The following is a 26,255-nucleotide window of genomic DNA, read 5'->3' on the forward strand; positions in this document are numbered from 1 at the left end:
TTTAGTATCTTTTTATTTTTAGGATGATGACATTAAATAAGAATTTTATGCTTGAAATTGGACTTTAGTATGTTTTTTTATGATTAATATAATATATTATTATTTTTATTTTATTCCACCTCGAGGCTTAAGCCTCTGTGAGGCGAGGGGTAAACACCTTGAGGCCCGATTCCGTATTTTAAAACCTTGATTATAGAAACTAGAGAAGAAAATTAAAAGGTAGACATATAAATTTGGCATTTACCAAATTTGGTTATCTTTTTGTTAGTTTATGCAACGTTGTTAGTTTTTATACAAAATGTGCAAATGATGGTTTAAAATACAACCAAATCATACAAACATTGTAAGTTGAAACCATTATATATACGATGTGAATGTTAGTTCTTAAATATAGACATGCGCTCCATTTTGCTACAACCATACAATTTGCAAATAGGATTAAACACACATACGATTTGAGCTTTATGGATTATTTCTTTCACAAATATATAAAGAACCCACCTTGTTTGTGTCATTCGTTACTTAAAGGAATTCACAAATTCTGTCTCTTGATTCTTCAAGACTGGTTATAAGGTAGACATGAACTTTTGTGTTTTTTTAACTAAGAGAGGAAAAGACTCAACAATACCAATCAAGGGATATACCTCCCTTTTCACAGTTTAGCAATACTGGGCATCAAACTCTTCCTCAATTCCTAACAGTTAAGTAGGATTATAAAACTAAGAAAAAGGAAAAGAAGCCTTGATTTTACAAAGGCTTTTGTTTCCTGATTTTGCATTTCAAAAACCAAAATCACTAAAATTGTTCAAACATGAGCACTCTAAAAAGCTTAATCGTTAAAGAAATAATACCATCATATCATCAAAATGCCAACAGTAGATTACATAAACGATAACACATCACGTAAACGGAAGAAAGATTGTATTCAGAAAACACCACCTCTAAGACGCAGGACAAGGTGCAGAGTTGATTCCTTTTGAATGTTGTAATCAGCCAAAGTTCTCCCATCTTCAAGCTGCTTCCCAGCAAATATAAGCCTCTGCTGATCAGGTGGAATACCCTCCTTATCCTGAATCTTTGCCTTCACGTTATCAATGGTATCCGAGCTCTCAACCTCTAGAGTGATCGTCTTCCCAGTCAATGTCTTGACAAAAATCTGCATCCCTCCCCTCAACCTCAATACCAGATGCAAAGTCGATTCCTTTTGGATGTTATAATCGGCTAAAGTTCTACCATCCTCCAACTGCTTTCCAGCAAAGATCAGACGCTGTTGATCTGGTGGAATCCCTTCTTTGTCCTGTATCTTAGCCTTCACATTGTCGATCGTATCAGAACTTTCAACCTCCAATGTGATTGTTTTTCCAGTTAATGTTTTCACAAAGATCTGCATTCCACCACGGAGGCGGAGGACGAGATGAAGGGTGGATTCCTTCTGGATATTGTAGTCCGCTAGGGTTCTGCCATCTTCCAACTGTTTTCCGGCGAATATGAGTCTCTGCTGATCAGGAGGGATACCTTCTTTATCCTGGATCTTGGCTTTGACGTTGTCGATTGTATCAGAACTCTCGACCTCCAAGGTAATTGTCTTGCCGGTGAGGGTTTTGACGAAGATCTGCATACCGCCGCGGAGACGGAGGACGAGGTGAAGGGTTGACTCCTTTTGGATATTATAGTCGGCTAGGGTTCTGCCGTCCTCGAGCTGCTTGCCGGCGAAGATGAGCCGTTGTTGATCCGGAGGAATTCCTTCCTTATCCTGGATCTTGGCTTTGACGTTATCAATGGTATCTGAACTCTCCACCTCGAGAGTAATCGTCTTCCCCGTTAGTGTTTTCACAAAGATCTGCATATTTTGAAGGATGAATGAATGAATTAGTTGATCTTTGATATGATTCGAATGAATTGATGGATTGAAGAAGAGGAGAATGGGTCTCAATTTATAGCCGTGGGTTACAAAAAGAGACGTTGTTGGTGTCAATACCGAACCTTCCGGCAGTTCCTAGAGGCGTCTAGCCGTCTAGGTCTAATAACGTGTTTTACAAGTTAATTCTAGACGTTTCCATATTGATTTTTTTTTTAATTTAAGGTATTGTTTTTGAAGCATTTATAAATTAAAGATAATACTCTAAATAAATAAATAAAATGTGAATTAAACTAAATATATGTTTATATTATATTTACTCCAATCAATTTTTATTTTTGGTTTCAAACTAGTAATTGAGTTCAAATAATAAAGTGTATTATATATAACTCGATTCATACATAGGAAACATACATAAAAATAAACAGTAATACATAAAAGAAATTAAGTCGAAAAATAGACAAATTCGAATTTGAATACGTTTAAACGTTGACCATCTTCAATTTATATCGACACATACATAAACAAAAAAAAATAAAAAATTAGTTTTTATGTTAAGTTAACGAATGAAAGTTTTTAAAGAAAATCAGATTACATATACTACGGAGGATAAAATCGAATGTTTAGAAAATGGAGGTGATAAGAATTAAGGGGTCAAATTAACATTTTAACAAATAGACGGATATAAAAATATATTTTACAAAGTAGATGATGAAAAATCAAATATATATATATATATATATATATATATATATATATATATATATATATATATATATATATATATATATATATATATATATATATATACACACACATACTAATGGTGTACCCGCGCAAAGTGGCGGCGACGAATACTTTCTTTTGGCAATTATTTTCATTAGAAAACATGTTATACTTCAAGGAACATATTATGGGTGGCAAATATTTTCATTTTAAACATATTACTTTCGTTAATTAGTTTATTTTTGAAAATATTTCATATTCTAAGGAACGCACAAATGACAGTTGACTAGTAGTCTCTTGTCATCGAATAGTTATACTTTTGTGATTACTTTCGCAAATACATTTGTATTATGAAATAGCCACATGCAATGCAGTAATACTTGCACAATGCACCGGCGGCGGATAGTTAAGAGAATTGCAATATATACTTGAGATGTTTAACATTCTCAATTACGGATTTGATGTTATAAATTGGTTTTTTCATTTTTTGTTGGATTGATTAATCTTAAGGTAAACTCTTTGACTCTCTGGTTTGGTTTGTGTTCATGACTTATGTCAACCATGACTAACTAAAATATCGATAAGTCAAATATATTAATTTTTATATCTAATTTGATTTCTATAAATTTTGTTTGGTGAGTATGAACTTAGCGAAAGATGATTAAAATGGATAGAAGACATCAAAAGTTATTTTTATAGATCTAACAATATCTCATTATAAGTCATCACCAGATGATTATGACCAACAATCCCGACTCTAATATACTTTTTAAAACGTTTATCTTTAATTATTAATTCTCAAAAAACGAAATTAATCTACTTTTACAAAATCATGTGATATGATTCTTATTGGTTGTTAAAAAAAATTGGCTTTCTTGCTTAAAAAATGTCATTAAAGACAATTAATATTAACAATCTTTTTGCAAATATTATAGAAGCTCACCTTGTATTTTTATACAATCTTATTTTTAACCAACTGCAATATACTTTAAGTTTGTTAAATCCACTATGATGTATTACTTGGTACTCTTCCAAGCTAATACATCACCATTAAGTAAAAGCACGAACTCCGACTGTGAATGAAATTGTCTTTATTAGTGTGGAAATTAGTATCAATGTAACGTTTATAATGATCTTTTCCATATTGTCAATATCATTTCCTCTGTCTTCCTAGGACACTTAAGAATGTTCTTGATCTTGATTCGTTGATTCTTGTCAATTTAATCTAATCCAACCTTTCATGCGCAGAGCATACGAGTCATCAGATCTGGTACATGTCATGGCATATATGATCGATCCCATAGCAGAAGAATGTGGGACAAGAATCATATCCTCTAGTTCAATAGTAGAACTAGGACATTGGCATCACTCAATGTCATGCCATATTTTATTAAGCACGAACCTTTCCAAGTTCTGCATGTTGAGTTTCCTCAAGAGTCCATGTACTTTGGCTTAATCAAACAAATCACTTTGATCTATCTACATAATGTATGTTTTTTGTATCTCCCTTGTATATCACAGCGAAATGATTCCCATACCAAGCTAAGCTTTTACACTTGCTAAGTTAGAACATAGTTTCCTATGAATCGTACATTGTCTATGTACTAAACAATGGTGACAATAGTACTCCCACTAGCATTGACATATATATATATATATATATATATATATATATATATATATATGGCTTATCTATGTTTCTCTAAATTCAAACTCCTTGAAGTTTCTCATTGAAACAAAGATTCCAATCACTCCCACTATCTTTGACATATGTATGGCTTATCTTTATTTCTCGAAATTCAAACTCCTTGAAATTTCTCATTGAAATAATGATCCCACTTGTGAGATGCTTATTTCGGTCCATAAATGAACTTATTAATCTTACACATCCTTCACAACCTATCTTGGTTTGATTATGTGTTTGTTCCTATCCATGTTTGATTATGTGTTTTTTCCTATCCATGTTTGTCTCTTCTTGAAGATCCACTTACGCTTAATGGTTAAAGCCAAGTGCTTGATCTACCAAGTTTCAACATACATGGACTGAATCTCACTATCCATCTCTTCCTTCCATTTTGTAGCCTTTAGGGCCTACCATAGCTTCCGATAGCTGGTAACTCTGATTGATATCTACAAGTGACTCATATACCTCAGTAATATAAACTCTTATATAACTAGGTGTATGACGTCCTCTATCAGATATATAAGGAAGAGGTGGAGGTATGTCAGTTTCCTCAATAGCTCTTACAACCTCGAATTAAATGCTAGGTCTAAGTTTAGGCTCTTCGTTGGTTAACTCTCGAATATTATTAAGATCAATGTGGCTCCCACTAGGCCTTTTGGAAATCAGCTCCCTTTCTTGGAAGAATTCCCTTCGAGCAACATACACTTTGTTCTCAAAATAATTGTTGAACAATTATCCAAAATGCTTGATGGGTTCTCCAACGAGATAACACATCTCTATTCTAAGTTTTAGATTGTCGAGCACTTCACGACGAGAATAAGCCTCATAATCGTAGACTTACATATGTGCTAGTGAGGAGTGAATCCCACTTCACATATCATAGAGTGTTTCATGAACCTACTCAGTTGGTATAAGACCAAAGCACTTATCGTAACACTATTCATGGTACAATCCATGAATTGTTAGTAAACATAGTGAAAATCATCTAGTATAAAATCAATTAATGATTTGTTTCTCTATCCAAATAACACTCCTAGTGGAAGTGTTCTGGGTGGAGATAGCTCGTGAGACTCTTTCACAATTCCTTAGATGATCGATAAAGTTTTTTACTAAAATGCTCACTATGAGTGTCTAATCCTATTGCCCAGTTGATTCTTAACTTCACTTTATGAGAGCCCTGAATACCTAAAAGATTCCAGACCCATGTTCATATGAAGTTGGTCTCACCATGTATTGTGGTTAATCTAAACGACCCACTAATGCAAATTAGTTCCAACAATGTAACGTCTGGTTCTTGGTATGCATTTAACTTAATTATTTATTCTTTTTGGAAGGGTTACTCGACGAGTTGGTGGCCCTAACTCGTCGAGTAGAAGAAAGAGTTTGTGCGAGTTTTAAGTGAACTACTCGACGAGTCGGGAGTCTCGACTCGACGAGTAGGACAGTCTGGATGAAACCCTAATCTTTAGGGCTTGCACCTTATTTAAGCATCATATATGGCCTCCATCCCAACCTCTATCACCTCCAAACCCAAATCTCGAAACCCTAATCAACTTTGAGTGATATTGAGCTATTTTCTTGCCATTTTTGTGATATAAAGCTAGAAGAAGGAAGCAAGGACTTGGAGTTGCAGGAGGAAGGCTGAAGATCTAGAGCTTGGGACTCATTTCTGTCTTGATAGATGTATAAAGCTTATACCTTGGCTTCTATTCACTTAGATCTTCATTTGAGCTTGCATATTGTCACATTTGGGCCATTTCCAAGGTCATGTCCAAGATTTGAACTCTTGGTGATGTAAGGACTTCAGATCTGGTCACTCTTGAGCTTTAGAAGCTCAAAGTTGCCACCTTTATTCAGCCATGGTCCTTTTCCATGACTTAGACCTCCATTTTAGCTTGTGGTGGGTGTTTTAGCTTCATAACACCATGTAGGCACGTAAAGTTATCAACTTTACGTGTAATGCTAGTCTCAGGAGTCCAGATCTGTGAATTGGAGGCATTTGAATTGATAGTCGGGGAGTCGTTGGAGCAGCTATCAGATATTCATCACCGCGAGTTTTTGCAGACAGCTTTGCAAGGTGAGTTTTTCTCCTGTAGGAACGGGTCTAAGGAACCAAGGTCGGCCCGTCTCGATAGTAGTAGTTTCGAACCATGATCCGATGTCAGGTGGAGCCCGAAGTAGGTTTATATGTTTTCCGGATTTCGATCCGATGTCGGGGTGGTCCCGAGGAATGCTTGTATGCTTGTATGCTTGATGTCTTTGTGATTCTTACATGTGTTTGTTATGTGTTATGTGTTCCAGGCTTGGGTCCGATGACGGGGCAAGCCCGAGGAATGTCTAGTTAATATGTTATGATAGTATGTTCCGGACTCCGGTCCGATGTGGGGCGGTTCCCGAGGAATGTTAGTATGTTTCTGGATCTCGGTCCGATGACGGGCGGGGCCCAAGGAATGTTTACATGTTAGTATTATGTGCTTATATTATATGTTGGTTGATATGTTGATATGTATGCTCAGATCTGCTCGATGTCGGAAGGGGCTCGATGCCGGGCGGGCCCGATGCCGAATAGGGTTCGATGTCGGCAGGGCCCGATGCCAGGTGGGGCCTGATGTCGGGAAAGCCGATGTCGAGCTTGACTCGATGTAGCATGGGCGGGGTCCAAGATATGTTATGTGATATGTGTATGGTATGTGGTAGTTGGGGAGACTAATTAAGCTTCGTTCTTACAGTTTTCATTTTTGGTTTCAGGTACTTCCACTAGCAAGGGGAAGGGCTCGGGATGATCGCATGGCACACACCACAGTTTTAGCTTGGGATTGTTCAGACTCTGATATTTTTCTCACATGATCTTGATACAGTATTTGACATGATGTTTTGAGAGATATGATTTGTGATTTTATTATGATATTGATGGATTATGGTTTTTCGTAAATGATTTTAAAATGAAATTTTTGGTCTGTATTTTTGGAATGTTTCAAAGCCTTGGTTTGAGGAATTCGGGCACACTCTTGAGTGTGTATGAACTCAAACTAAGGACATGGTATGAAAATTTTCAAAAGAAAATCATTTTTACAAAAGAAATTTTAAAAGAGAAAAGGACTTTGAAAAGAGAAAAAGGGTATGGTGCATGCAATCAGCCGAGCTCAAGTAAGTACTCCCAAATTACCCATACAAGTTATGTTATGATATGTTTATGAGAATTGCATGCTAGAGTAGGACTAAGGATCTAGGAAGGATGCCTTGTGTGCCTATTATATGTGTAGCAGCTTTATGAGAATTGCATGCTAGATTAGGGCTAAGGATCTAGGAAGGATGCCTTATGTGCTTGTTATGTGTATCTCAGCTTTATGAACCGCATGCTAGTACAAATTAGCCAGTGATGGCCTGAATGCGATATGCTTGATTATGTGTACTCGATGCTCGAATGCTGCTTGCTTTATGCTTTTAGGAGTTCTAGTTATCTCTTACTAACTAGTAAATGAATATGTTAAGTTACATATTGCGAGGATTAAATAATTTCAGAAGGTTAGGTCTAGCTCTATTTCACAGCTCTTATTTGAGTCCAACCGTTGTAGGGTAGGATCTCTCATTCGAAGAATTATCTAGTCTTAGTGATATGTAATAGTATTCACGAGCTAGTTAGGGGGAGGTAGCAGGGACTTCTTATGCAACTGATAGCGGAGAGTGAGTTGGTGATTACCCTAGGGCAAGCCTAGGATGAGTTTAGCATGAGATCAGCAGTAGTAGTAGAAGGGACTTGGTGGAGTCGAGACAGTTCTTGAGGAAAGTACGGATAGATTTGGAAGGTAGTATGTGTTGGGTTTTGAGCATTCTAACACTTCCTAAGTGTACATGCAACCCTATTAAACCTTGGATCTATGTTTGTCTAAGATACATGCAAAATATTATTTTCCAAGGTTTATAACCTATCTAGCATGGCATGGGGTACTTTTAACCATAAAAGAACTAGATGAATTACATACCTTTTGTTGATTGTTGATTCCTTGGAGTTTGAGAGCCAAGCACCAATAATGTGAATGCCTCAAATGGAAATCACAAATCACCACAAACTTGGAAAATATATGAGAGAGTATACTAACTCTTGATATTGGCCACCACACTTACACACACATTAGTGTCTTTTTCATGCAACATAAGCTTGTTTATATAGTGTACATGGTTAGGGTGAAACCCTAATAACCCATGTCTTTTCCTCTTCCAAGGATCCATGGGTAAAAGCTCCATGGATCATCCATGGACTTCCATATAAGCTTAGCCCATTCCCAAATGAGTGTTAGCCCACACCATATAAATATAATAGCCCATGATTTAATTAGTCTTCCTTTTAATCACTAAATTAATTCATAATTAATTCAAGATTAAAACTAATTAGGTAGCATGACTTTATATTAATATATTATAACTTATAATATATTAATAAATCGTAAGTATACAACTCTCATAAAATTATCCATAACTAGTTTGGGTGAAGTGCAACCCAAATGGACCATGTCGGGTCGGGTCAAGTATATACCAAATAAGTTATGGACTTAGACATCTTATCCAACAGACTCCCACTTGGATAAGTCTAATAAATGTATTTGCCCATATTACTTCAGGAACCAACCGACAATCGTAGCTCTCGAAAACTCTTGTGAACTATGAAGCGCCATTTTAGATAAGTGATCATATAATCCTCTGCTCTCATGATATCAGCCGGACAAATACATGGAACAATGTCTTACTTATTGTCTAGCAGTTGTTTCTCGATTTCCGATTTGTTTGACAAAGAACTTAACTGAACACATCAATTTAGTTCTGACTGGGCCCGGTACATGGGTCAACACAAAATCATCGAGGGGCCCAGATATCGCTTCTATTTCTAGAAGGAACAGATAAACTTCGACTCATATGCTTGTTCTACTACTTATTGAATTTCACACAAAGGCACGTTTTATAACATCAAGTTACTGATGCGTTTACGTGCAATCAATGCACAACCAACTCATAGGTAACAACTCATATCTCTAGGTTTGAAGACTTATATGATATTACCGTCTCACGATCACTCGAGATAAATTCCATGAAGTGATACAAGTGAGCGTGGGTTTATTCCAATACTCGTAACTTATGAGTACTCATGAATGTTGTAGCAACCATTGCTATGGCTAAACACCTTTAGTCATCTACAATCCCAATTCATGACAATCTTGATTCATACCTACTTCCGACGTATGACTGATTGTGGAAGTTTGAATAAATTAATTATTCTGGAAGTCAAAACATGCAAAACTGAAACAATAGTAAATAATTGACAATGATAGTAACACTTTACTCATAAATAAATCACACATTTTATTCATCATCAAACGTCGATTACATTTTACAAGTTTCAGAAAAATTATCTAATCTGTAAAACTAATATCGTCCCTCAGCCCGATGCGCCTCGCATGCTGCAAATGCTTAACCCTCGTCAGTCCCTTCGTAAGGGGATCTGCAGGGTTCTCATCTGACGATACCCTCTTTGCCACGAGGAGTCCTTCTTCTATCTTGTGTCTTATGAAGTGATATTTTCTGTCAATGTGTCGGGATCTGCCATGATCTCTTGGTTCCTTGGCTAAGGTAACCGCACTATTGCTGTCATAAAAAATCTCCATAGGCTCCTTAATAGTTGGTACAACTCCAAGGTCTCCGATGAAGTTCCTCAGCCATATCGCCTCCTTTGCCGCTTCACTCGCTGCTATGTACTCTGATTCACAAGTCGAATCAGCTACAGTCTCCTGTTTGGAACTCTTCCAAGTGATTGCCCCTCCATTTAAGGTAAAGACCCAGCCCGAATGAGAGCGGAAGTTATCCCTATCAGTCTGAAAGCTAGCATCACTATACCCTACTACTCTCAAGTCATCACTCCCACCAAGGGTAAGGATCCAATCCTTAGTCCTCCGCAGGTACTTGAGAATATTCTTTACCGCAGTCCAATGAGCCTTGCCAGGGTTCCCCTGATATCTGCTGACCATGCTCAAAGCGAAGGCCACATCAGGACGGGTACAAGTCATAGCATACATGATCGAACCAACAGCGGAAGCATAAGGTAATCGACTCATCTCAGCTATCTCATCTTCTGTACTCGGGCTCTGAGCTTGCTCAGTTTGGCATTGCTTTGGATCGGTAATTCTCCTTTCTTGGAATTCTGCATGTTGAACCTTTTCAACACCTTATCCCAGTAGATAATCTGACTAAGTCCAATTAGTCTTTTACTCCTTTCTCTTAATATCCTTATCCCTAGGATATAGGTAGCTTCTCCAAGGTCCTTCATAGCAAAGCACTTCCCAAGCCAGGACTTAACCTCCTGCAAGGTTGGGATGTCATTTCCTATGAGTAGTATGTCATCCACATACAGTACCAAAAAACTAACTATACTCCCACTAGCTCTGACATACACGCAGGACTCATCTTCACTTCTTAAGAAACCAAACTCTTTGACCTTCTCATCGAAACAAAGATTCCAACTTCGAGATGCTTGTTTCAATCCATAAATGGATTTCTCAAGCTTGCACACTCTATTGGGGTACTCTGCACTGACAAAACCTTCTGGCTGATTCATGTAAACATCCTCAGCCAACTTTCCGTTAAGGAAAGCGGTTTTGACATCCATTTGCCATATTTCATAATCATGAAATGCAGCAATGGATAGCATAACCCTAATAGACTTAATCTTTGCTACTGGTGAAAAGGTTTCATCATAATCAATTCCCTGAGTCTGAGTAAACCCCTTCGCAACCAGTCGAGCCTTATAAGTGTGTACCTTCCCATCCATGTCGGTCTTCTTCTTGAAGATCCATTTGCACCCGACTGTCTTACGGCCTGGTACATTGTCAACCAAGTTCCAAACTTGATTGTCATACATGGACTGTATCTCGCTGTCCATAGCCTCCTTCCATTTAGCAGACTCTGGGCCTGCCATGGCTTCCTTAACACTGTTAGGTTCATCCAGATTTACCAGTGTACTGTCACTGATAAATGTATCACCTTCCGTAGTAATATGAAATCCATAATAAAACTCAGGTGTGTTCCTAACCCTTGTGGAACGCCTCGGAAGTATAGACTCGTCAGCTGGATCAACAGGAATTTCCTCCTCAAGTTGATTGCTAGTGTCTGAGGTTCCTTCACCAATTGAGTCTTGAATTTCTTCAAGGTCAATTTGCCTCCCACTGTCTCCTTGGTTTATAAATTCTCTCTCTCGAAAGACCCCTCTCCTAGCCACAAAGACCACATTCTCACTGGGTCTGTAGAAGAGGTAACCAAAGGATTTTTGTGGGTAGCCGATGAAAATACACCTTTCACTTCGAGGTTCGAGCTTGTCATGAGTTTCGCGCCTCACGAAAGCCTCGCAACCCCAAATCTTGATGTGGTCCAAATTGGGAACTTTCCCAGTCCACATTTCATGAGGTGTTTTGGCAACCTTCTTTGTAGGGACTAGATTAAGGATGTGGGCGGCAGTCTCTAAGGCATACCCCCAAAAAGAGATTGGTAGCGAAGCTCGACTCATCATAGAGCGAACCATGTCCAACAAAGTTCGATTGCGCCTCTCAGCTACACCATTCAGCTGTGGTGTCCTGGGAGGTGTCAATTGTGAGACAATCCCACACTCCTTAAGATAGTCGAGGAACTCAGTACTAAGATACTCACCACCTCGATCGGATCAAAGCATCTTAATGTTCCTGCCCAATTGATTTTCTACTTCCTGTTTAAACTCTTTAAACCTTTCAAAAGTTTCTGACTTATGTTTGATTAAGTAGACATAACCGTATCTACTAAAATCATCAATAAAAGTCACATAATAGCGATTAGCATCCCTTGTGGCAGTTTTGAATGGTCCACATACATCAGTATGTATAAGGTCCAACAAACCCTCACCCCTTGCACAAGTACCAGTGAAGGGTGATTTTGTCATTTTTCCAAGTAGACAAGACTCACAACTATCATCCGACTTGAGGTCGAATGACTCCAAGACTCCATCCTTTTGGAGCTGGCCTATGCGTTTTTTGTTACATGTCCAAGACGACAATGCCACAAAGATGCTTTATCCAAGCTAGTAGAAGAATCAATATATAATACATTATTTCCTAAATTATCTACAACCGATACAGCTTCATACACACCATCACAAGGTAATGCTTTAAAATAAAGAACATTATTAAAGAAAGCATTAATACTACCAACTTCATTATCAAAAGAAAAGGTAAAACCTTGTTTGTACAAAGCATGAAAGGAAATAATATTCCTCGCCATTTCAGACGAGTACACATATTTATTCAAATCTAACTTTAACCCACTATCTAGCAACAAAGTATAAACTCCAATCTTGGTAACAGGTGCAACCTTCTTGTTCCCCATGATTAAGTTTATCTTTCCGTGCTCCACATCCTCACTTCTTCTTAGGCCCTGCAAGTCACAACAGATGTGAATACCACAACTTGTATCAAGAACCCAAGAATTAGAATATGGTGAGTTATTAGACAATATAGTGTAAATACCTGCATGGGATGGTTTCACTTTCCCATCCTTGACATCCTGCAAGTACTTTGGGCAGTTTCGCTTCCAGTGCCCCTTATTTTGACAGTAGAAGCATTCAGCATCCTTAGGGATGGCAGAAGGAGTGATAGAACCACCTTTGGTTCCAGATGAGGAGCCTTCAAGGGACTTTCCCTTGGTACCCTTCGAAGGGTGCTTCCTCTTCTTCCCTTTGCCTTGCCCGATAGCCAAAACAGGGGTAGTAGTAGGAGTAGGAGTAGCAACCGACTTACTCTTAAGACCACTTTCGGCAGTCTTCAGAAGTCCTTGAAGCTTACTGAGTGTGGCTTCCTCCTTGTTCATGTGGTATGTCATACGAAATTGATCATAACACGATGGCAAGGAGTGCAAAATGATATCAATTGCCAACTCCTCAGGGAAGTTCACATTCAGTTTCATTAGACGGTCCACATACCTTTGCATTTTCTGCATGTGGCTCGTGATTGGTTCGCTATCCTTCATACGGGTAGTGATCATGGAGGAGATTATTTCATACCGCTCTTGACGAGCACTCTGATGGTACCTTTCCATCAGATCCTGATGCATCTCAAAAGGGTAATAGTCCTCATAGGACTTTTGGAGTTCAGCTGTCATGGTGGCCATCATGATGCATGCCACCTTGGTGGCATCTCTTTCACAAGCGACCTCTTCAGGAGTAGCAGTGGACTCATCAAGCTCCTTTAGCTCCTTATCGAGGACATATTCCTTGTCCTCGTAACGAGTAACCATCCTGATGTTCCGGATCCAATCCATGAAGTTGGAACCATCAAAGATGACCCTCCCACAAAGGTTCATGAGGGAAAAGGAGCCAGTAGGGTTAGAGCCCGAAGCTTTGTTGTTGGAAGACATCTGAAAAGAAGAAAACAAGTTTAGATTAGATATATCGAATCCTTAATAATACACCCAAATGTAATATTAAGGCTAGGATCCAACACAATATATTATAACTTAGAAGAGGGATGCCGTAATCTAAGCTATAATATATTTGAAGGTAGGTGAATGACGATTCACCAATTTCCACCATGAAAACGAAATGAATTATTAGGTTTAATTGGTTTTTGAAATTCCTAGATTCTTTTGAGATTCATTGAACTTTTCAATGGCATGTTTCAATCTCGATTGTGCCCTTCAAGTTTTGTGACTGGGATGCCGAGGATCACAAAACAAGGTGTGAATAACCATGCAAATTCACTTGGTACCCTTAATATTATCACCTAATCAATGTGCCGGTTAACCACACATGCTCCACCGATCTATGATAAACATTAAGTCACCCTTCGTGATCCTTACTAGTCCAAGTTAGTGTGCCGGTTAACCACACACGCTCCACCAACGACTTGGTAAGGTACAAAGTGTGAATTTCATGGGTTAGCACCATATTCACATTTTCCTAAAGTAACTAAGATTGGGAATTTATAAAAGGTTTAGTTACTTTATAATATTCATCATACTTTTAATGAGAATTTATAAGTCCTTGTCCTACCCGTTTGGCTAACGACCCTTCACCAGTCAAGCAAGCGGTGGGTGAGAGTGGACACCCATTAAGTCGCCATTTTATAGGCAACAACCTTATACCCACCTTATAGACTGGCTTCGTGAATGAGGCGTACTAGCGGTAAGACGACTTTGATCTTATACATATATATAATAATTAACCATAATGTTATAAATAGTATAAGGGTTGAATTTTAACTTTTAAAACTCTAAGGGTTTGGAATTAAAGTATATTAAAGTGTGTGTAACTTTACAAATTCCAAAACTTGAGGACAAGTTTTGAAACTATTCAAAACTTTTCATTTCATAACTTATGAATTAAAGGTTCATAAAAATGAAGACTCTCCATTTCCATGTAACTTATGTGTTTTAAGTGTGTGTTTAAAAGAAGTGACCTTTGGATATCCATAACTTGAGGACAAATTATGGACTCCATTAAAACACATAAATGATCAAGAATTAATCCTAAACAATTCAGCAAATAATTCCTATCATCTTCTAAATTCATAAGAACATGAACATGATCATCAAAGTTTCAAGAATTATATGAACACATACAAAGCATGAAATTTTGATATAAGCTATTGTAAATGGATTAGAACAACCATTACACCAACTAAAACAAGTTTTAAAACACCAAAACAGTTTAGGGTAATGTTTCTAGTCCATTTCCAGCAGCAAAAGTCAAAAATCTGCATTCTGAGGCTCCTACTCGCCGAGTGCACGAACCTACTCGCCGAGTAGGATGAGTTTACTCATGAACTCAGCGAGTCCCCCCATGGACTCGGCGATTTCATCAGTCAGACAGCAAAAAATCGACTTTTTATCACTATTTTGCATCAAGTATCAAACAAACAAGCCTAGGCTCTGATACCACTGTTGGGTTTTGAGCATTCTAACACTTCCTAAGTGTACATGCAACCCTATTAAACCTTGGATCTATGTTTGTCTAAGATACATGCAAAATATTATTTTCCAAGGTTTATAACCTATCTAGCATGGCATGGGGTACTTTTAACCATAAAAGAACTAGATGAATTACATACCTTTTGTTGATTGTTGATTCCTTGGAGTTTGAGAGCCAAGCACCAATAATGTGAATGCCTCAAATGGAAATCACAAATCACCACAAACTTGGAAAATATATGAGAGAGTATACTAACTCTTGATATTGGCCACCACACTTACACACACATTAGTGTCTTTTTCATGCAACATAAGCTTGTTTATATAGTGTACATGGTTAGGGTGAAACCCTAATAACCCATGTCTTTTCCTCTTCCAAGGATCCATGGGTAAAAGCTCCATGGATCATCCATGGACTTCCATATAAGCTTAGCCCATTCCCAAATGAGTGTTAGCCCACACCATATAAATATAATAGCCCATGATTTAATTAGTCTTCCTTTTAATCACTAAATTAATTCATAATTAATTCAAGATTAAAACTAATTAGGTAGCATGACTTTATATTAATATATTGTAACTTATAATATATTAATAAATCGTAAGTATACAACTCTCATAAAATTATCCATAACTAGTTTGGGTGAAGTGCAACCCAAATGGACCATGCCGGGTCGGGTCAAGTATATACCAAATAAGTTATGGACTTAGACATCTTATCCAACAGTATGGGACCGTACTACTGAAAGCAGAGGATCCGTACTCGAATCAAGGAAGGCTGAGATGAATCCAGGAAACTGGTAGTATGTTAGATCCCTCGAGATATGATGAGTATACTGATGTTTATTATGGTGTCTTTTTAGTATGGTGACGCTACGCACTAGGCCGATTGGCACTTCAGGCACTAGTGAGGGATCACACTCGGGATCTGGAACCGAGCAGATGGATGAGCAGACGAGGGAGTTTATTTTGTCTGAGATCACCCGCAACATTTTAGAGCAGACTCCTGTGATCTTTGGTTCGGTCAAGGAGGGTATTTTGGAGCTTCTGGATGAGAAGTTGAGCGCGTTCCGTTCTGATGTGGTGGCCATGATGGGGTCGCGCACACTGAATTTTCGGGAGTTCAGGGCTTGTGGAGCTCCCAACTATCATGGGGCTCGGGACCACATTGCGAGTACCAGATGGTTGGTGGATGTCGCCAATACATTCCGCACCAGCAGATGTCCCGAGGGGACAAGGTTAGACTTGTGTCCTTTCTTCTGAAGGACAGGGCACGTGACTGGTGGGAGGAGGTTGGGAGAGCCATTGGAGATGATACAGTTCTAGATGCTATGACGTGGAGTGATTTCTCGGCCAGGTTCAGGGCCGAGTTTGCATCTGTGATTGAGGTGCAACAGCTAGCGAGGGAGTTCCCGGATCTTGAGCAGACGACCGAGACTGTGGCGGAGATCACCGCCAAGTTTAGGGAGATGGCCTTTCTTGTTCCGCAGTACATGGCGGACGAGGAGATGAAATGAGATGTTGAGGAGCGGCATACGACAGTTTGTGATCCGTTCTAGCTGCAAGACGCTGGAAGATATGATTGCGAGAGCTCGGGAAAGGGAGCTAGACTTGGAGATGGAGAGGAAGAGGAAACCCAAGGGGGTGCAGATAGTGAGTGCGAGCAAGAAGCCCAAGGTATCATATCACATATCGAGGAGCCAACAGGGCCGTAGTCGGTGTGGCAAGTGCGGCAAGATGCATGAGGGGGCGTGCACGGAAGGGAGTTGGGGCTGCTTCAAGTGCGGCCGAACTGGTCATATGAGTAGGGATTGTACAGCTACCACCACCACCACAGCAGTTTCAGATCTGATTTGCTTCCAGTGCAATCAGGGGGGCCACAAGAAGGCCCAGTGTCCGAGTCTGGCAGCAGCAGGACAGGTGGCGGCGCCCGCTCCTGCCACATTGAGGATTACAGATGGCCGTCAAATCCGGGTAAAGGCGCCCACAGCGAGGAGCAGGGCTTTTCAGTTGACTGCAAAGGAGGCACGTACGGCTCCCGATGTTATGATTGGTATGTATTCTGTCCTTATCTATTTATTTATATTGATTGTCGCTCATGTTTATGTGTTTTATTATAGGATTGTTCTTAGTGAACGATATATCTGCTCTGGTATTGTTTGATTCGGGGGCTACCCGATCTTTTGTGTCGCTCGCACTTAGCAAGCGATTCATTGGAGCTCCGGGGGAGCTAGAGTGTCCATTGGACGTCGAGATAGCAGATGATAGGACGGTACAGGTCGCGAGGGTTTACCGCAGATGTACGATGCAGTTGTTTGATGAGCAGTTTTCAATGGATCTAGTCCCTATCAGGGGCGGACACAGGATTTTACAGTAGGGGTTGCACGGAAAGTTAGGGGTTGCACGATAGTAGAAAAAATAAAAATTTTAAAAAATTTCAAAATTTTTTGCACTGCGGCCAGAAAAGTTAGGGGTTGCCGGTGCCACCGGTGACCACCCCTAAATCCGCCCCTGGTCCCTATTCCCCTGAGAGGGAATAAGGTTATAGTTGGTATGGACTCGTTGAGCCCCATTGGGGCAGTGGTCGACTGTAAGCAGTAGCTAGTGAGGGTTCGGACTCCTAGTGGGGGAGGGTTAGTGATTCAGGGCGAGAGGCCGAAGCATGGGTTAACTTTATGTTCAGCAGCGAGAGCTAGGCACTACCTTCAGCAGGGGTGCGCATGTTATATCGCCTACGTTATGGATACCTGGGATAAGGGTAAGGCGACAGTGCATGACGTACCGGTTGTACGAGAGTACCCAGATGTGTTCCCACAGGATTTTCCTAGGGTACCTCTGGAGAGACAGGTTGAGTTCAGGATCGACTTAGTCCCTGGTGCGGCTCCGATAGCCAAGGCACCATATCGGTTGGCTCCTCCTGAGATGCAGGAGTTGTCTACGCAGCTGCAAGAGCTGCTAGACAAGGGATTTATCAGGCCAAGTAATTCGCCATGGGGAGCACCGATCCTTTTTGTGAAGAAGAAGGATGGTTCACATCGCATGTGTATGGACTACTGGGAGCTGAACAAGGTGACGGTGAAGAACCGGTACCCACTCCCGAGGATAGATGATTTTTTTGACCAGCTACAGGGTGCATCTTGGTTCTCCAAGATTGATCTGCGATCGGGTTATCACCAGATGCGAGTCAGGGACGAGGATGTCCAGAAGACAGCTTTTAGGACTCGCTATGGGCACTATGAGTTCGTGGTGATGCCGTTCGGGCTCACCAATGCTCTAGCCGCGTTCATAGACCTCATGAACAGGGTGTGCAGACCGATGTTGGACCGGTTTGTGATAGTTTTCATTGATGATATCTTGGTCTATTCCAAGACTCAGGAGTAGCATGAGGAGCACCTGAGGGAGGTGCTGCAGACACTGAGGAGGGAGAGACTTTTCGCAAAGTTCTCCAAGTGTGAGTTCTGGTTGCGCGAGGTGCAGTTTTTGAGGCATCTTGTCAACCAGAAGGGCCTTCTGGTCGATCCGGCCAAGATAGTGATGGGTTTTGAGCATTACATTAATCCTATGGTGCACATGCAAACCCTAAAGCTTTGGATCTAGTTTTCTCTATTGTACATGGAAATCATCCAAAGGTTATAAACCCTAATTCTAGCATACTAAAATCAAAATCTATGACGAAATAGGTTTAGATGATTACCTTTCAATAGTAGCAAGAATCTTCAACCTTCAAGAGCTTAGTATCACAAATGTAATACCTATAATTGATCACAAACACCAAATCAAGTTGGATGATCTTGGAAATAGGGGAAGGAGGCTCAAAATCGGCTCTAGATCTCTAGGGTTTTTCTGGTAGCCGATTTCTGATGCCCTAGGGTTCCTTTTATAGGTGAGCTGCTAGGGTTTCAGTCAAAACCCTAGTTGGATAGCTTAGGCATTAAGCAGTCCAATAGAACCTTCTGGAATAAGGCCTTTGGACGAATTCAAGGTGGACTTCCTCCTTGATTTCATCCACCCCTTGATCCAAAGGATCCACAACCCAAAATCTAATTATTCTATAATTGCAATTCCAGTCCCCTAAGTTCAATTAATATTTTTTGATCACAAAATTATTTCTTAATTAATTCTTGACCAATATTAATGAATCAATATGATTTCTTTTTTAATATATTATTCATATAATATATTAATAAACCATAATATCCTCTTTCTCCACTAATCATCCAGTCAAGTTGCTCTGGTGAAGGCAACCCAAAAGGACCATGCTACTATCGGGTTAAGTACATACCAAATATAGTTATGGGCTTAGACACCTAATCCAACAGTCTCCTACTTGGATAAGTCTAATAACTATAATTGCAAGTGCGACTTCAAAATCCGATTAGCAATCGTAGCTCTCAAAAGTCGTTGTCAACTCTGACCTAGTCAAATGACACGTCCTATAGATAAGGGATCGTATAGTCCTCCGTTCTCAAGATATCGTGTGGACAATCACATGGAACATAGTCATACTTATTGTTCAGCAACTTGTTTCCCGATCTCTGATTTGTCTAACATAGAACTTAATTGAACACATCAACTTAGTCATGACTGGGCCCGGCACATAAGTCAAACCAAATCATCGAGGGGCCCAAGATATCGCTTTTATCCTTGTGGGACAAAAGGAATAGATAAACTTCGACTCATATGCTTGTACTGTTTGCTCATCAAATTGTACACAACAATACGTTTTATAACATCAAGTTACTGATGCGTTTACGCACTATCAATGCACAACCAACTAGAAAACAACAACTCATATATCTAGGTTTAAAGACTATATGATATTATCGTCTTACAATCACTCGTGATTAAATTCCATGAAGTGATTCAGGTAAGCGCGAGTTTAATCCAATACTCAATTCTCTTTTTAGGAGCACTCGTGAACGTTGCAGCAATCTTTTGCTATGTCCAAACACTTTAGACAGTCTACAAGCCAATTCATGACAGTCTTCTTTCATACCTACTTCCAATATGATCGACTGTGGATGGTTCGAATAATCTTATTATTCAGGAAGTCAAAACATGCAAAGTGAAATAATAGTAAATAATTAACAAGACAGTAACTTTACTTATAAATAAAACACCTTTTATTTAATCATCAAATGTTAATTACAATTTATCTATTACAAGTTTCTAAAAGCTATCTAATCACAAAAGCTAATATCGTCCTTCAGCCCAATGCTCCTAGCATGCTGCAAGTCCTTAACCCTACTCAGTCCCTTCGTAAGGGATCTGCTGGGTTATCCTCAGAAGATACCCTCTTCACTACGAGGAGTCCCTCTTCCACGCGATGTCTAATAAAGTGATATTTCCTGTCGATATGCTTGGATCTGTCATGATCCCTTGGTTCCTTGGTCAAGGCAACCGCACCTTCGTTATCGCAGAAAATCTCCATAGGCTCCTTTATGGCAGGTGCAACTCCAAGGTCTTCGATGAAGTTCTTTAGCCATATTGCCTCCTTTGACGCTTCACTCGCAGCTATGTACTCTGATACGCACGTTGAATCAGCCACAGTTTCCTGCTTGGAACTTTTCCAAGTCACTGCCCCTCCATTAAGAGTAAAGACCCAGCCTGACTGAGATCGGTAATTATCTCGGTCTGTCTGAAAACTGGCGTCACTGTACCCTCGTACTCTCAAGTCATCACTCCCACCGAGGACAAGAAACCATTCCTCGGTCCTTCGTAGGTACTTAAGAATATTATTGATTGCGGTCCAGTGGGATCTACCAGGGTTCCCTTGATATCTATTGACCATGCTCAAAGCGAAGGCCACATCAAGGCGAGTATAAGTCAGAGCATACATGATTGAGCCAACTGCGGAAGCGTAAGGTACCCGACTCATCGCTGCTATCTCAGTCTCTGTACTCGGGCTCTGAGTCTTACTCAGTTTGGTATTGCTTTGGATCAGTAACTCCCCTTTCTTGGAGTTCTCCATGCAGAAACGTTTCAACACTTTATCCAAGTAAGTACTTTGACTAAGTCCTATTAGTCTCTTACTCCTATTTCTCATTATCCTTATCCCTAGAATATAGGCAGCTTCTCCGAGGTCATTCATAGTGAAGCACTTCCCAAGCCAGGACTTAACCTCCTGCAAGGTTGGGATGTCGTTTCCTATGAGAAGTATGTCATCCACATACAACACGAGAAAGCTAACTATGCTCCCACTAGCTTTGACGTATACGCAGGACTCATCCTCGCTCCTCGTAAAGCCAAACTCTTTGAATTTCTCATCGAAACAAAAATTCCATCTGTGAGATGCTTGTTTCAATCCATAAATGGATTTCTCAAGCTTGCACACTCTATTAAGATGCTTCGCATCGACAAAACCCTCTAGCTTACTCATGTAAACATCCTCAGCCAACTTCCCATTAAGGAAAGCAGTTTTGACATCCATCTGCCATATTTCATAGTCATGAAACGCAACTATGGCTAGCATCACCCTAATAGACTTTATCTTCGCAACTGGTAAGAAGGTCTCATCATAGTCAACTCTAGGAGTTTGAGTAAAGCCCTTCGCGACCAATCGCGCCTTATATGTGTGCACTTTCCCATCCATGTCGGTCTTCTTCTTGAAGATCCACTTACACCCGACCGTCTTACGACCTGGTACATTGTCAACCAAGTTCCAAACTTGATTGTCATGCATGGACTGAATCTCGCTGTCCATCGCCTCTTTCCACTTCGCAGACTCCGGGCCTGTCATGGCTTCCTTGTGGCTGTTAGGTTCATCCAAATTTACTAGTGTAGTATCACTAATAAACATATCACCCTAAGTAGTAATATGGAACCCATAAAACTCAGGTGTAACACTAACTCTACTAGAACGTCTAAGAGGTAAGGACCCGTCAACTGGTTCAACAGGAGTTTCCTCCTCGGGTTGATCGCTAGTGTTAGAGGTTCCTTCATCGCTTGACTCTTGAAGCTCTTCAAGATCAATTTACCTCCCACTGTCCTCTTGGCATATGAGTTCTCTCTCGTGAAAGATTCCTCTCCTCGCAACGAAGACAACATTGTCACTCGGTCAATAGAAGAGATATCCAAAGGACTTATGTGGATAGCCGATGAAAATACACCGCTCACTTCGAGGTTCGAGCTTGTCGTGAGTCTTTCGTCTTACGAAAGCCTCGCAACCCCAAACCTTGATATGTGCCAACGAGGGAGCTTTCCCTGTCCACATCTCGTGAGGTATTTTGGCAACCTTGATATGTGCCAACGAGGGAGCATTCCATGTCCGAAGAAATGTATTTTTATTCATTTTAAAACATTTGGGATGTCATCGTCAATACAGAAACATAAGCATAAACAGAACTTACATTCATTTACACTAGTGATCTACATCTCTTTAATCTCTCAGTGTAATGTAACTTCGTATCGACACTTATGATACAAATAAGCTTGAGTGGGTCAGGTTGGGAAACCTGGTGAGTACATAGGGATTTCAATCCCACAATGTTATATCATATATATAATTTAGAACTCACAAAATATACAATTTCACCATATATATATATATATATATATATATATATATATATATATATATATATATATATATATATATATATATATATATATATATATATATATATATATAAGCAACTCTTACCCCACCCCGTTAATCCTTACAACGAGACTATCCATACTCTCAGACCTTAAATTTTACCTCTTACTTAACCCATACTCTCGGATCTAATTCATGCTCTCGGATCAATAATTGTGCCCATTCCATACTCTCGGATTAGGGACAAGTGTCTATGTGTAAATCCATTCTCCCGGATTAACGACGAATGACTAGGTCCTATCCATACTCCCGGACAGAGGACGACTGCCTATGTCTTAATCCATACTTCCGGACTAAGGACAACTGACTATGTCTTAATCCATACTCCCGGATTAATGAAAGTTGACTATGTCGAATCCATAATCTCGGACTAGGGACAATGACTATGTCTAATCCATGCTCCCGGATCAATGACATATACTAAAGTTCTATTCTCTGAGTATAACTCACTCGTACTCGTAAGAAAATACTACCCAATATTCCTCATAATTAATTTAGGTTTAATCTTTATCCTAAATCATCATATATAATCAGGTATGTTATTTAACACGTATTTCAGGCAACATCAATTAACTCGCACATAAACATATAATTAATACTTCAATCAATACTTGTATTAAAATCATGTTCATGAAAGGGACTATGCACTCACCTGCAAAGGTGGTGACTCGGTACTCGGACAACACTTCGTTTACTTTAAAACAAAATTCCGTTGACAAAACCTGGTATCATTTCCACTAGAGTTTAGTCTAATGTTCAACGAGACTAATTAATAGTCTAGCTATTATTACTATTATATAAGCGTTAAACAATACTCTTCACCCACTATGTACAGACAGGGGCCAGACATGAAACACCGGAGGGCAGGATCATTCGGCATATAGCACTTCTGAAATCCAACAACCCAGGCGGACCTTCAAACCGGATTCCCCGTACCGCGAGTGGTTAAAAAGATATTATAACGACACTCATATAACCAATAATAATAGCTCAAATAATTATTATAAAGTCCTAATAATGTTACTATATTTAAATAAAAGCTATATTAAAAATTAGGTGGGCGTATCTTACCTACGAGGGGGTTTGGCTAGAAGCCGTGCTCTGCAGGGGCAGAACTTCCGAGCCGAAAGCTCTTCTTTTCGGAGCCGTCGAGCGCTTCGGGGCTTTTTTTTCTAGCGTTAGGGGAGTTTTTGGGAGGTTTAGAGAGAGTGTAGAGAGAAGAAAGAATGAGAAATGTGTGAAGAAAATGACGGTGGAAGGGGTTGTATTTATAGGGTGAAATATGGTTGAAATTGGTGCCACATGTCACCATCTAGTGGCAAGCCTTGGGGAGAAAGCAATGGCCAAGATTGTGCCACGTCACCCCTTTTGCAGCAGCACCCTGCCGACTTCTAAACCCCGTAACTTTTGCATACAAGCTCCGTTTTTGAGATTCTTTATATCCACGCGTAGGTAAAAATAAGATCTACAACTTTCATTTTGGGCATTCTTTTTATGCACACTCTCGGTTTAACATATACTACAACTTTAGTTTAGATCACTAAGTCCAAAAAGTCCTCTATCGTAAATTCATTATTTACGTCTCCCGGTGTCGTGCCGGTTTTGCCGTAAAACTTCGACGGACCATAACTTCTTCGTTATAACTCGGATTTCGGCGTTCTTTATATGTACGGAACCCTTGTAACATATACTACCACTTGGTTAAGATTAATCCTTCTAAATAATATTCCATAAATAACTCATTTTTGATGCTTATTGTCTCTAAATTGACTAACCCGAATCTGCGGGCGTTACAATTATCTCCCCCTTAGGATGATTACGTCCCAGAATCATCAACGAAACGGGGTTGTATAATGACTCCATTCGTTATCTCTTCATCCTAGGTAATAATCATAACTTCTATGTTTCTTCGAATTCGTATCTAACTGCTGGTCTTCTTGACTGCAAGCGGTGCTTGATCTTGCACCCGTTCTCTATGTCTTGTTACACTTTCAATCATGAAATTCATGTCACAAACTCGCTCTTTATCAGAGAATCCTTCTTCTTCTTAACAAACTTAAGATAAGTTTATTTGATTTCCACGATAGACCGATGGGTCACGTTCTAATGAACTCTTATCGTATGTTGCAACGCTCAGACTCAGGTCTCTTAGAGTCAAATTCCGGAATGGATTATACTTTCCTTCATGTTCTAATGTGATATAATCATATTTTACCATGTATCATTTCTAGCTACCAACTTCTTTAACTAGCGCGATACTTCTATTGACCGCTTCGATTATCTTTCACTTTAATCTTTTGGATTAAGTTAGATGCTACATCGAACTTGGTTCTCTGAACCACGTAACATACTCATCTTAGTCGGACTCAATTTGATATGAACACTAGGGTCGAAACAACAATCATCTTCTTAATCATTACCGAAACGATGGTAACGACATACTTGAATAAAATGAAATCAATTACTAGCTTCTTGGTAACCTTGTGACTTTCCCTGATCCAAGTGCGAGTCATGTGCTTCCGGTAGTATAGGCCTCTACTACCATTCACACCTACTCATACTCGTCCCAAGTATTATCTTGCAGTTTTCCAAGTCATCATACAAGAAAATCACACAACATCTTAACACATCAGATAGTAAAACGAAGGTTTTATATTATTCCTTGAAACGATTACATGGGTGTTCAAGTTCATCCTAGACTATGCCTCTAATAGGCTACACCTTAAGATACTATAACTTGATCTTCGGATATCCATCCTCACTCCTGATTCCTTGCATTGTCTGCTGCTTCGTCTAGGATCATATAGAATGCTCTTGCCTTCGGTTTTGGCGGCACATTTGGCTTTGCAGCTTCTTCTCTCCTTGGGCAGTTTTGCTTGTAGTGTCCTTCTTCACCACACCTAAAGCAAACTTCTCTCTTGGTTGTGCATTCGCTGGCATAATGACCAGTCTTCCCGCATTTGAAGCAGGTCATCTCTTTAGAGCATCTCCCAATGTGCTTCCTTCTGCACTTGTCACACCATTGTGCTCCTTCTCCATACTTTGACAATTTTCTCTTCTCGTCGGACCTTGTGGATCCTTCAAACTTTCTCTTATCGCCAACTTCAACCTTGCTGGCGGTTCTTCCCTTGATCATATCTTCAACAGACTTGGCAGCCCAGATAGCTGCCTCTAGAGTAGCTGCCTGACGTACCGGCACCGCATACTCCCAGGGAAGTCCCTTTGCGTACTTGTCGACTTTTGTCAGCTCGTCTGGGACAAGGCGCAAAGCAAACTCCATTTTTTTCGTGAAGTTGTTGGTGTATTCATCGATGGACATGCTCCCTTTCTTCAAAGTTAGGAATTGGTTCTCTAGCTCGAGCAGGTTTTGGGCTGAGCAATACTTGCGCTTGAAATGCACCAAAAACTCTGCCCAA

General features: G+C 39.8%; 1 protein-coding gene across 1 annotated transcript; it reads right to left on the minus strand.

Annotated features, from left to right (window-relative positions):
* Window positions 1-836: 836 nt before the first annotated feature.
* On the minus strand, window positions 837-1,997 carry LOC145111686 (polyubiquitin). The gene has a single exon (XM_079047946.1). The coding sequence runs from the start codon at window positions 1,844-1,846 to the stop codon at window positions 926-928; it is 921 nt and encodes a 306-aa protein (XP_078904072.1). The 5' UTR covers window positions 1,847-1,997; the 3' UTR covers window positions 837-925.
* Between the last annotated feature and the right edge of the window lie 24,258 nt (window positions 1,998-26,255).

The sequence above is a fragment of the Lactuca virosa genome, chromosome 5, assembly GCF_052849685.1.
Source record: "Lactuca virosa cultivar CGN04683 chromosome 5, Lactuca_virosa_CGN04683_v6, whole genome shotgun sequence".
Classification (NCBI taxonomy): domain Eukaryota; kingdom Viridiplantae; phylum Streptophyta; class Magnoliopsida; order Asterales; family Asteraceae; genus Lactuca; species Lactuca virosa.

Coding starts and splice junctions, on each gene's coding strand:
- LOC145111686 (XM_079047946.1), bottom strand. CDS start 1,846: ATGCAGATCTTTGTGAAAACACTAACGGGGAAGACGATTACTCTCGAG.